Genomic DNA, 12,578 nt, shown 5'->3' on the forward strand with positions numbered 1-12,578 from the left:
CTACTTTTTTTTTTTTGGTTTTGCACTGGCTGTATAAGTCATACTGTGTATTGTTGGAAGCTGCAGATTTTTATTTGTAAAATTAGATAGTTTTTTTGTAGTACCAAGCAGAACTTGAAGTATTTTTATATGTGAAGAGGAAAACAAAACAAAAAAATAAATGGAACAGACAAGGTGCAAAAGTTTTAAGCTTGTGGCTTCCAATGTCACTTTTGAAACCCATAAAACCACTGTGTTCTTTTAGTTTTAGGCATCTAATGTTGAGATGATATTTTGCAGAGTTTCTGTAGTCATAGTTAGGATATATACCATGTTTTGTTATGGGCCTATCTTATAGGAAATTGGGTAATTAACTGGGAGAAATGCTTCATATAATTAAGACATTACTGAAAGGGAAAGCTGGTCATGTGGGTGTTCGTGCGTGAAAATTCTACACATTACTGTTTGCTGTTGTTTGACATGAATTGTTGTCTCAATGTGTTCGTTGTAATATGGGTGTTTCCACTGCTGATGGCAATAGTAATATAATTGTGAAAATGGGATGAGAAACTATGATTGAATTTTGAGTTATTAAAAAAAAAAAAAAAAAGACATTTGCTATGGAATTCAGTATTTCCTGTAGATAGACATCTTTGAGAAACAGGAATAGAAATATAAAATCTCATACAAAAAAAAAAAATAAAAAAACAAACCTCCATGCTGTTTTTGGCCATTACTAAGAGAATAGAAGCTAGATTAATAGTTCTGTGAAAACTCTTACTTTTTGGTCATAAATCTTTGAAAAATTGAGAATAAAAGCAAGTTTTGAAGTAAATAATCTTCACAAATTATCTTCTGCTTTAGATTATAATCTTCTTTTGGATGCTGCTAAAACAGACATTTAGAACTGTGATCCATGTGATCCATTATCTTTGCTATGGGGAAATAAGCTAAGAAAAGTTAGCCCAAGAAGAAATACTCTTTTCTCTGTTGTAACGGATGTGGTCTGGATTTAAATAATAATAAAATCCGAAAGATTATATATACAATATAGGTTCATGCCAACAGCAGTACAAAACTTTTCCCCTCTCCCTTTAACACATAAGTAGTTTTGAGGGGAGGTTGTCTCTTTAGCTCCTTTCCATCCCTTATAGCAGCACTTCCAACTGTAGTGCAGCTGGTATTCTTATTTATTGACGATAGCCTTGTGAAACTCAGGGCTTTCCTGTCTTGAGAAAGTGTCTGTAATTGTTGAAGGGGCTATTTGGCTTGAGGGAAGGTGCAACTTGCTGTTCAAAGAACCTTAAAATCTCAAGCCATTAGTTGTCAGGACTTTGTGCAGAGTATACTACCACCAGTTTGGTCATCACTGCGCAAAACTATATATCATCACCTTAAAGCACTGAGTTCTGAAATAATAAGATTAGTGAGATAGAAAAGGTTGCTTGTAAATGCACACATAGTTGCACATGTATATAAATAGATTTATAGTGCAGAGGTGCTTGACATTCTCAATGAAAATTTGGCTTTTATTGAGGAATGTGCTGTTCCAATATTAGGAGCTGCATGAGCATAATTTTGAAGAGTGTTTAGGCAAAAGGAATATGCAAATGTTTAGATTTGGAAATCTTGTACAAAGAGGAAAAGTCACTGCTTTTCTATACAGTAGGTCTCAAATAATTAGATGATTACAAATATATATATTTTTTATTTTTATTATATTTTATTATTTTTATTTTTATTGCTTTTGCAAATATTATTACATTACTTTATCCTTTACTATTACTTAGACAAGGAGTTTTTTTGTTTACAAATGTTTGACTGGTTTCAACCCTTTAAAACAATTATACTGTCTAATTGAAATAGATGTCACTACTTGATTAAAAACACTTTTTTAAAACTGTTTAATAATCATTAATATTGATGTAAGCAGTCAGTAGAAGAATTTTTATATACTTTCATTTACAGCACCTTATTAAATAAAATTGATACCGTAATTTCTAGGGGAAATGTAGCATAAATGGAATTACGATTTTATTTGTTTAAATTCATGCTAGAAAAATCACCTGTTGATCTTGGTACTTTTAGTAGGCGTTTGCAATACTAATTAAAAATTATATTTACAGTAATAAGTAAAAATTGAAAAAAATTAATCTGGTTGGCCGAAATGAACTCAATGGTGTTAACATGCGCTCCCCTCCAATTCAGCGACATGAGAACTAAACCAACACCATTGTTCACCTACCTGCCTGCTAGGTGCTGAGTTATTGTCAGTGCTTCTTGTGCACTCCAGAACACCAACAACAAGCTTCAGGGGTAGGGAAGTATAGGGGGTGAAAAAGGGAGATGGGGAATAAATGAAAGGATGTGAGTTTTTTGAACGAAGCACTGAATGTTATTGCTGGGATCCCAAACTACTATTTATTACTATTTACTACTATTTTATTTTAATTAGTTTAGACTGAAGGTAGTTTAAAAAACAAACAAATAAAACCAACCAATCCCTTCCCCCAGAAAGACAACCCACATTTGTGAAATGCTGGAATTTTGTTTTTCCGAAGGCTCCTATGTACAGTGACTTTGCACTGCTGTTGGGCTTCAAATGTTCCATCTGCTACCAATGTTCATTCTTGTCTCTTCTGAAAATGTATCAGCTGTGAGGTCTGGTACTGTTTGCTCTCCATCTGACTGTCTTTTTGTTAATGTCATTTAGTTCTGTTTGTTCTAAATAAGATAATTTTAAAAATAGGTTAAGATAAGGTTTAAGGGCACATTTCAGGTGTTTGTATATATTGTTTTTGTTTTATTAAGATGGATAATAAATTATGGGGGGAAATTCTTATGACGTGATAGAAAACAACAGCAAAATATATTTATGCTTGTATTGTTGTTTTTTTTTTTTTTTTTTTTTTTACAATTGTCTCCTTAAGAACTATTGTGTTTGGTTTTTTGTATGTTCTGATGTATTTTCAAATGTGTGATGAAACACATTTTCTAGCTGTGTACTACAGTACTTTTTTCCCCACTACTTTTCCTGCCTTACAATCTCACCAATGTTCTTTCCTTTCATCTGTGTGATCCCTCCTTATTTTGGGTCTGTTTCTGTAGCATTTTGTGATCAAGATTTGCCAAAGTTTTCCATATGCAATGTATATCATGCTAGAAGAGATGAGACTGTAGTCCAGAATTAGGTTTGGTAGATTGAAAGCAATATGAAGGGACTGCCCATCATCTTGGCTGTTAAAAATGTGAGTTTTATTTATTCATCTACTTTTAACACGGAAACAAACAAAAACAGATGAGCCTTGCCTCCTGCATAGATGCCTGGCTACTAAATATGCATGAGGAAGAAAGATCTAAGCAGTATTAGACCTAAGTTTACTGTTTTGAGTATCAAATGTCAGACACATCAAGTTTTGAGTATCAAATTTAGTTCATACATTTGACAAAGTGAGATCCAGTGCGTGGGCCTTACCTGAATACAACTTGCATGTGGACTGTTTGTTTGTTTGTTTTGTTTTTTGAAGAAGGGATTCAATTGTATATGTATGCTGACATACGTTAGCAGGGAGATTGTTATAAGGCTTGCAGTGCTAGTGTTGGAAAGAAGTGAACCAGAAAGGACTGTTGAGGCAGATACCACCAAATTATCATGATGCCTGTCTGGACGTCCACCTCATCTATCAGTGGAAACTGAGAACTGTCTTTCGAACCACTCTTAGATGAAAAAAACTCATCCCAATCCTCAAATGCTAATAATTTAGATTATATTTATTTATTTATTTATTTATTTCAAAATTCTCTTCAGAAAGAGTGGAAGACAGAAATCTTGTTCTTTGTGAATAGCTTTCTTTAGCCATAGGAAAAGGGGAAGAAAGAGAATTATTTTCTTAAACAAGCTGTTCTGTGGAATTGGTCATAATGGAAAGTAGCCCTCCAAATCTCCAACACCGAAACATGCAGAAGGAAAAATAATTTTAAATACTGCCCCAACAAAATGGGGAAAGCAATCTCAGAATGGAAGATGAATGTATGGTAAACTTTCTCTGTAAGCAAATAGATCTCTGTGCATATAAAGCACAGTAGAAACATATGCTAAAAGTTTATATAGTGAACCAACTTTAATTTTGTTGTCTCAAATACAGTTTTTATTTTTCCACACTTCTGTGCACAATGCTTACTGAATTTTGTTAAATCATGCTCATTTACCAGCTTGCTTCTTATCTAGTTAAAATCCAGAAATTTAGACAAGAAATAGTATTTTAGATTCAGTAAATTCATGCTGTTTTTATTAAGGATTGGCCTTGCTTTTGTATGCAAACTGTTCCTGACAAACTTGACTTCTGTTTTAGTTTGTGAAAATGTTGAACAGATTTTAAGCTGTGTTTATGTGTATATAACTTTATTGCTTCGATTGCTACAAATGAAGTTACTTAGGTTATTTCAACTTTCATATGCTTCTGACTGTATGGAAACCCAGTTTTTAAATGGAACCTTCCTTACCTAGCTCTTATTCAGAGTTTTTTTGTTTTGTTTTGTTTTGTTTTTCCATTCTTTAACAACAGCATATTTTAAATAACCTTCACCGTTCAGGCAGAATAGCATGGGTTGACAGAGTGAACAAAGGAAACTTTTGGCTTGTCTTGCTGGAATTGCAGTAATGATTTTTCCACGCAAGTAATTTGAGACAGGTTGGTGTATGGTAGATACTTTTAAAAATCAGAAACATGTAAATAAATGTTATGTATGGTATAGCAAAAAAATTACCTAAAATGAGCAAAGTTATAGAGGAACTTAAAATATGTGGTCTAAAGTTGGAGAAGTGTAGCACTTGACAAAGATAAAATATTTGTTTATCTAAGCTCAGAAATTTATGATGAGCCAAATTAAATCACCAGTTCAGTTGACAGAAATTCTGACTGTTGCATGTAGTTCTTGCATCTGCATTTCTTGTTATATGCACACAAATACTTAATCTCAGTTTATGTATTTAATGGCATAAAATCAAGTTTCCTTGATTATTCTGTTCAGTTGCTTTTTAAGGTTAGTTCAGCAAAAAGAGATGTTCAGTGAGTTCAAAGCATGTGCTACAGAGATAGTGTTATTGCAAAGATACGTTGTATAATTGCACTTGATTCTATTGCCTTTTGTTGGTTAATTCATTCTCATTGACATTTTAGTTCACTTACAAACTTGCAGATCTCTGAAGGAATTCAGAGACCCGTTATTCAAAAACAAAGTCTGACATATTTTCCTTTCTGATCTTAGAAAATTATTGCACAATTCAGTGTCCTAAAGCAAGTATTATTCTGAACTGCTGATTGATTCAAGATTGCAAATTAGTTTTCCAAGTTAGAAATAAGATGCTGGTACCTTATAAATCAAGGAGGTTCCTGGTTTCAAATTTCAAAATGTTGACTTCTTTTTTTTTTTTTTTTTTTTCTTAGAGATAATGCTATTTTACACCAGTTGAAGAAGTGTCTTTAAGATTTCATTGAAATGTATGTCTCTGGTATTGTAAACGCATGATGGCATGAACAAGATCAGGCTTAGTACCAACAGTGAAGAAGGAACGTTTTAACACAAAATATTTCTATTGAGTCTTCTATAAGTAAAATGTGATGATACAAGTGAATGATTATGTTGCTTACTTTGAATTTGAAGTTACATGGTGAGATTCACTTTTAGTTATGTTATAGAAAGAGTATAAATCTAGTTCTTCTGAATCCATAACAATTTATGGATTCACAAATTTATTATTCCTTGAAATGTTAACTATTTGATCTGTACAATGTGCAGACCCAACACAGTATTATAATAAAGCGATGAGGAAAACAAAAACAAAACAAAAGAAAAAACAAACAAGACCAGACAAGAAGTTTCAGTAAGATCCAGTGCCAGTAACTTGTAAGTCAGTATTTGGCATACCAGATCTCATGGCTTAGACATTCTTTTTTAGGGGGTGTGTCTAACTAGTAAAGATCATCCTCACGGTCCAACAAACTTTAATAAGATTATAATAAATATGTTTTCATTTTTTTAGTTTTATAGCATTCTTCCAGTAAAGAGCATTATGCAGTCTTTAACCACGAGGAAAAATCTAATTCTGCCCATGCCTCTGCTGAAATCTGTGAAAAGGATATTTCACAGCTAGTCAGTTCTATGTTGCTGTTAGAACCTGATTAAAAGACAAGCTGACAAATTGATTTGGCAATGCTATCTCCTGTATGAACCTACTGGAAGTACATCAATGTGTCTGTAGACCTAAGTTACTAATTTTTAATTAGGCTTGATGCATTAGAAAAGGTTCTCCTGAAGGTTCTTTCTCACAAATTGTTAATATAGCCATAATGAAGCTGCTGAAAGCTTTTCATCTGCTTGAGGTAGGTGAACAAGTACTCAAGTTTCTATAGAGACAATCTTTTATGATAGTGATAGTAACATGTTGAATAAGTATCAGTTTCTAATCCATAAAAATCAGACTTTTAACTGGGTATCCATTCTAACAGTTGAAGCTTCTGGTTTCACATGACTAACATCTGTTGTTTTCAGGACACTAAGTAAGCTGTTGTTTTCACAAGTGTTTCTTAACTTCAAAGGCTTGGTTCACAGTAACTTATAGTTCAATATCCCTATTACACCTTCTTGTACTGAAGCATTGTGTCAGCATTTAATTGAATTAGGTCAGATGCTACACATTCCTACACTGAACTTCCACATAGTACTCACTGGTATTTATTTTTGTGAAGTGCTGCTATTTTTATTTTCTGTTAACTTATAACTGAATTGTACTGTGATTAGTGCATGCTACCAGCTTCATAAGAGCATAGCAAGACCAGTTACAGGTGTGATTTGAGACCAGAATGGTAAACCAGTCAGGGTCCAAAAGTATCCATAGTTTTTCATGAAAAAAAAAGTTCTTATGGCCTTCCTCATCCGTAGGAGTAGATTAAACCAATGAGAGCACGTGACTTTGGGTATTAGAAACTTTTTGTCTCTGTAGTCTTGAGGAAAGCTAGTGAGCCTAATAATGAACATCAGTTTTATTGTTTCTGTTTTCTTTATTCCTTTTGAAGGCTTAGGTTTATTTATTTATTTATTGCAGCCAGCTATGCTCTTTCATTTTTTCATATTTACAAAGTAGGTTGCTGTAATTTTCTATGAATCTTATAATTGTTCTTTCCTATAGTCTGTGTCTGCTGTGAATGTGCTGAATCACCAAGAGATTAAAGAAGACCACTTAAATGTGATGGAACCTTAGAAAAATCACAAAGTTAGTGGATAAACTGAATGTAGAACTGCTGCTCACCATGTCCTTCAGAGCTAGGACTAAAAGAACATTTGGCAAAACTTCTAGCAGATCCATTTAAAGCCCACTAAAGGAAGGGCTTCTGTAGCTTACTTTTGGAACTTGTAGATATCATAGAATATCCTGAGTTGGAAGGGACCCATAAGGATCATCAAGTCCAATTCCTGATATTACCAACAGGTTCAAGAAATCATTAGACAAATTGTGAACAAAAAGCCTGTAAGAAGGTATTAGAAGTGGGTAAGAATGTGCCTCCTAACATGTCTAATCTAATGACTATGAATGCAAAGGGCATAGGAGAGAAACACACTGCTGACAATGGCCAGTCATGATAGTGGCCGTAGTGTCATTATGGAAAACAGAAGACTTGTCTGGATGGATTGTTGATCTTACCCAGTAGGGCACTGCATATGAGCTCTCTCACGTGTTCTAGCTGAGTTATATGGTTCTTGTCATGAGAATGTTTTAGTCAATCCTTTCTTTTCTAATTTTTTTTTTCACTTGGTTTCACCTCTCAAATGAATTGCAGAACACCTGCCTAACAGTAATTCTCAGAAATAGTTTGTGCAATTCTGGTATTTATTTACATGGTTTGCTTTTATCACACAAATTACACAATGTCCCTTTCGTGTTGGAGCCTTCCAACATAAACAACAGGGCAAAACCAAAGTTATTCCCAGACTAAGAAGTGAGCTGAAGAGTGAAGGTGGTGTTCTTGTTGATATACAGTATAAAATGTTCTGTTGCTTGATGATGTTCTTGGTTTTCAGGATGTGTGTTAAATGAGCAAGAGTTACTTTGTTGTTTAAAGTTACTTCCCTTATCCGCATCCCTTTTCTTCTCTTGCCAGCATTATCCTGCTGTGGATCTTCCGGTCCTCTGCCTTTCCAGGGCTGTAGGCTGGGGTTGTTAGGTCACTCTTTTCTTCTGAGTCCTTGAGGGCTATCTTTGGTGGATGTGTGCTTTAGTTTGTATACAGCTATGCTCATCTCACAGCCATGCCATCTCAAGAGTTTTGTGGTTCTTCATAGCATTTTGCAAATGCATTCTTATACCAGCAGAACCCCTCTCTCTTGACTACCAGATAAATGTTTTCAAATGCAAGCCACCTAAGTTCTATTTCATCAGTTTCATACAGCTTTCCTTGAGATGCAGTTAAAAGTTCAGCATTTCAATTTAGTGTATTTTGATACATTGGAACAATGGGTAATCTTAGCTGCAGACCTCTGAGATTCCCAGCAGCACTACATTTACTTAAAGGGATTGCATTAATTGGTGTTTGGAGAGTTTGTTTTGTTTATTTGTTTAAAAAAGAAAAAAGAAGCTTACAGTTCTGTTCTTCAATATACGGTTTCATGTTTGCAAAATGCACTTTACTCATGGGATGAGGGGAGTTAATAGTTTCAGGAGAGTTATCAGGAGGTAAAAAAGAATGTATTGTTCCTTTGTATTTGAGTACATGCAGTTTGGGACATAGTGGTTATGTAACTCCCTACCTGTCAGAGTTGAAGAAAGGTGCAAAGGAACGGAGAAACACTAACACAGCGGTGTCCTTTCATGGAATTGCACAACTAACTCAACAGGGCCTGCTTGCAATGATCTCACAGCTTAAATGGCAAGGTGTTCATTGATTCTTAAAGTAGCTATATTTTCTTAGGTGCCGTAATGTTCTGTGAGGCACCATGGAAAGAATCACTTCTGAGTTGAATTGTGGAATCATTCGAGAGATTATTTTCTGTGCAAAAAGATTCATATTTGGCACCAGAACCAGCATATGGAGGTGGATTCATCTGCGCGGAATACAAGTTTAGGAGCTCCTGCTCTCCCTACTTTTGTCTTGTGTTGGAGTTGCACAGGAGAGAAAGTAACTTCAGATATATCACACAGAATCACAGAATTTCTAGGTTGGAAGAGACCTCAAGATCATCGAGTCCAACCTCTAACCTAACACGAACAGTCCCCACTAAACCATATCCCTAAGCTCTACAAATATACAATGCTGATAGTTGTGTTGTTTGTAATCGTGCAATCATATATTTTTTTATTGGCTCCTGAATATCTTCATTCAATAATAACTTCTAGATCATTTATTTTCCAAAATATTTACATCAGACTGAGGTGTTAAGAAATTTATCTGATGAACCAGTACTTCTGTTAAGTCTGTTGTGCTCTGAACTTCAAGTTACCAATAAGATGGGTATTACTGATTAATTTGTCTCCAGTTGCACGTTTTTATTTCTCATCCTGTGTAAATGAAAAAGAAAGGGCATGTTGACATCCCTAAGTTGCCTTGCTGAATAGCTCTCACCATTTTTTTTGGAAAAGGTAATTTTTGAGGCAGTCCTTCATCACAGACTTTGAATTATTATTTAGTTTTTCAAATCTCCCTAATGACGCACTGATGCAAGTGCTCTTTTGTGGCATCACTGATGGGGATGGTGGTGGGGCATACACAACACAGGTGTATGCTGTCTGAGGCTATGTTTCTTCAGGACTTGAGGAAGAAATCGCCTGTGTGGCAGAGGGGATCCTGGTGCATGTGCTGGGGGTGGAAGGGAGCCTGCTGTGCTCAGAGTAGCCCCAGTGCTTTGCACAGGATAGTGGGTGTGTAGTTCTCACCACCATGCATCTGCCATGAAACTGTGGCTGAAGAAAAATAGGCAGGGAAAGCTGGGAGCATGGTGGGAGCTCTCAGGCTGTGCATTCGAAGATGGAAATGTGGGAAGGATAAAAGTTCATACAGTAGGGGATGCTTGGAATATTGAAGAAAGAGGAAACAAGAGGATGTGGGTTAAAGGGGAGCGTAGGGGCAGCTAAATGTATCACACCTAAAACCTGGACATGTGAGGCAGGACCCAAAGGCAAGGTGTTAAGTGTGGAAGCAAGAGATGGAGTTGGGGCAGAGAAGGCAAAGATGGTATTGCTGTGAAAAGAGGCAGAGGCAAGCCAAGGATTACCTAGCACCTGAACTTGCTTTCTGTTGAAAAACTCTGCCTGGTCCCTGGTCTTCCACATTTGATTTCCTTGGAAGAACACCTTTTGCGATAGATTGAAGTCCGCGTGTACAAGACACTGTTTTCCAGATTTTCTGATATTCCCAAAGGTCAAATTAAAAAGTGCTTCTTGCATTTCCATTTATATCATGAAACATTTTATAGTTCTGTGGCTTCTGCACTTGTACAGCTCTGTGGATTTTGTCATTGATGTACGTCTCTCACTGAAATGCTGAATTAAGTCTGGTACTTATGAAGACGATTTGTCAATCTGTTTTTATTAGACTGAACATACTGACATACTGGCTATTGAGTTCATGTGGTTGTGGTAGGATTTTAGTGTTTACAGATGGCTAATTATTTAACTTGAAACATAACTGGAAAATATATTGTCCACAAACTAATTAATAAAATGTGAAATGATTTATTTTAATTAGGATTACTGTTGATGATGTTTATTGCCTCTTAAAAACATAATCCTAAATTAATCTCCTATGGTACTGTAAATTTGATGTGCCTGATTTTTTTTTAAACTTTGATATGTAGAAAATTTGCACAGCAGCTATGTTTTTGTTTTTGTTTTTTTCCCCCCCTCCTTTCCCTGGCTGTGTCATCTTCAAACTTTTTCTCTTGTCTTGGGTTGTTTGAATTTGATTTTGCAGATTTTTGTATGTCTTTTTCTTCTTTTGGTGGGAGGGAAAAGAGAAGAGGTAGAAGCTACATTTTCTTTGCTTTTGGAGCTAAATCTAATGACAGCTGTACCGACAATTTTCTTCTGTGTTTACATGCAGCCAGGAGCTATGGGCGGAGAAGAGGTAAAAGTATTTACTAAATGTTTTGTTTGCTGAATACTGGGAGAAATAAATATCTAGTTCTTTTATGATAAGATAACATTACCAATTTTAACATTATGTGGTTGATCAATTGCTTCGTATAAATCAATCTGATATTTTTCATTTGCAAGACATCTCCCTTCTAATATCAGCTTAAAGCAATGATGATTTTGAGCTGGTAACTTCAAGTGTATTGCTATTATTGGTGAATTGGAGGATGAGTGAATGTAAAGATTATTTTTCATGACAAGCATTTATCATTTTAAGTTCGTGGTGTTCAAGAAATGAAGATTGTTTTCAGGTGTTTTTGTCAAAGTTTAATGTTTAATATATTTAATATTTCTAACACACTTTTTTCTTAGATGTAACATCTTTTGAATATTGCATTTGAGAAATACATTGATTACCCTAGGTAGTGCATTATGAATACCAGTGGTGGGTACCAATAACCAGGAGCAGAAAAAAATACAGTATTTTGTAATTTAGGCAACCCTTACAAAAGTAAAAAAACAGACTGAAAACATTATATGGATGTTTGTAGTGCTGTGTATAAGCTTATCCTGAGAGATTAATGAATGTGGACAATAGCAAGCTTGCTGCCTATCGAGAAAACTACAAATGTACCTTATTTTTATGTACTGTGCAGTAGCTTTTTAATTGAGAAAGTAACAGTGAAGCTTGCAGCTTTTAACAGCTAGAGTTGGGCAGCGCCATATGTTTGGGGTACTTTGGCATTAAATTTCATTTTATCTTTTTTTTTTTTTTTTTAGTCTATGTTCTGTGACAGAGCTATGCATGTGACATTGCTTGGAAGGCTTTTTCCTTTTTCATAATATAGAATTTGCATCAAATTCGTGTGGAAGCGTGGAGATGTACAAGCAACCTAGTCTATAGTCTATAAATAACTGGGAGTAGGCACATATGTAGGGAATAAGGTAGTAGGCTGTACAGGCTGTGCTGATACAGTTTCTAGTACATAATTTGAGCTTATTTGTTTCCAAGCTGACTGTTTAGTGTTTACTTTATAGCTAAAGTAAATATAAAAATAGTATTTTTGAAACTTAAATTTTCCCCACAAACTTACCTTCTTATTTTTTCCCTGCTTTCAGAGAATGGTCTATTGTTAACAGATGTTCAAAGCATTCTAATACTTACTTGGTGATCTCATGATATTGAAACAAATTGGAAAAACGTGGAATATAAAATCTCTAGGCGTGTGAACATGAGATTGTGCCAAGTCTTTCCAGATTGATTAAATGGCACCAGAGTAGGAAAGGAAGTGGAAATCAGCTGGGCACTATTAACTTCTTGCAACTTGTGTTTACTTGTAGAAGCAAAATGTAGTAACGTGGTAGTAATTGTAATGAATATAGTGTAGGCTGTAAAATGCAGTGTGGGCTCTTTTATAGAAGTGTGGTGATGACAAAGCAAGCCAAACAAGTTCTGAATGTGCTGGACTTTCAG

The 12,578-nt window shown here is 35.0% G+C and overlaps 1 protein-coding gene across 15 annotated transcripts in view; it reads left to right on the forward strand.

Moving 5' to 3' along the window:
- Positions 1-12,578, forward strand: part of CPEB3 (cytoplasmic polyadenylation element binding protein 3) — a 92,391-nt gene that overhangs the window by 43,047 nt on the left and 36,766 nt on the right. For 9 of the 15 annotated variants that reach the window (XM_068688100.1, XM_068688103.1, XM_068688102.1 and 6 more), the window contains one exon: positions 11,073-11,096. The exons of the other annotated variants lie outside the window; for them this stretch is intronic. In XM_068688100.1, the coding sequence (XP_068544201.1) occupies positions 11,073-11,096 (24 nt within the window). The remainder of the gene's footprint in view (positions 1-11,072; positions 11,097-12,578) is intronic. 15 annotated transcript variants of the gene reach the window in all.

Source organism: Anas acuta, chromosome 7, assembly GCF_963932015.1.
Source record: "Anas acuta chromosome 7, bAnaAcu1.1, whole genome shotgun sequence".
Taxonomy (NCBI): domain Eukaryota; kingdom Metazoa; phylum Chordata; class Aves; order Anseriformes; family Anatidae; genus Anas; species Anas acuta.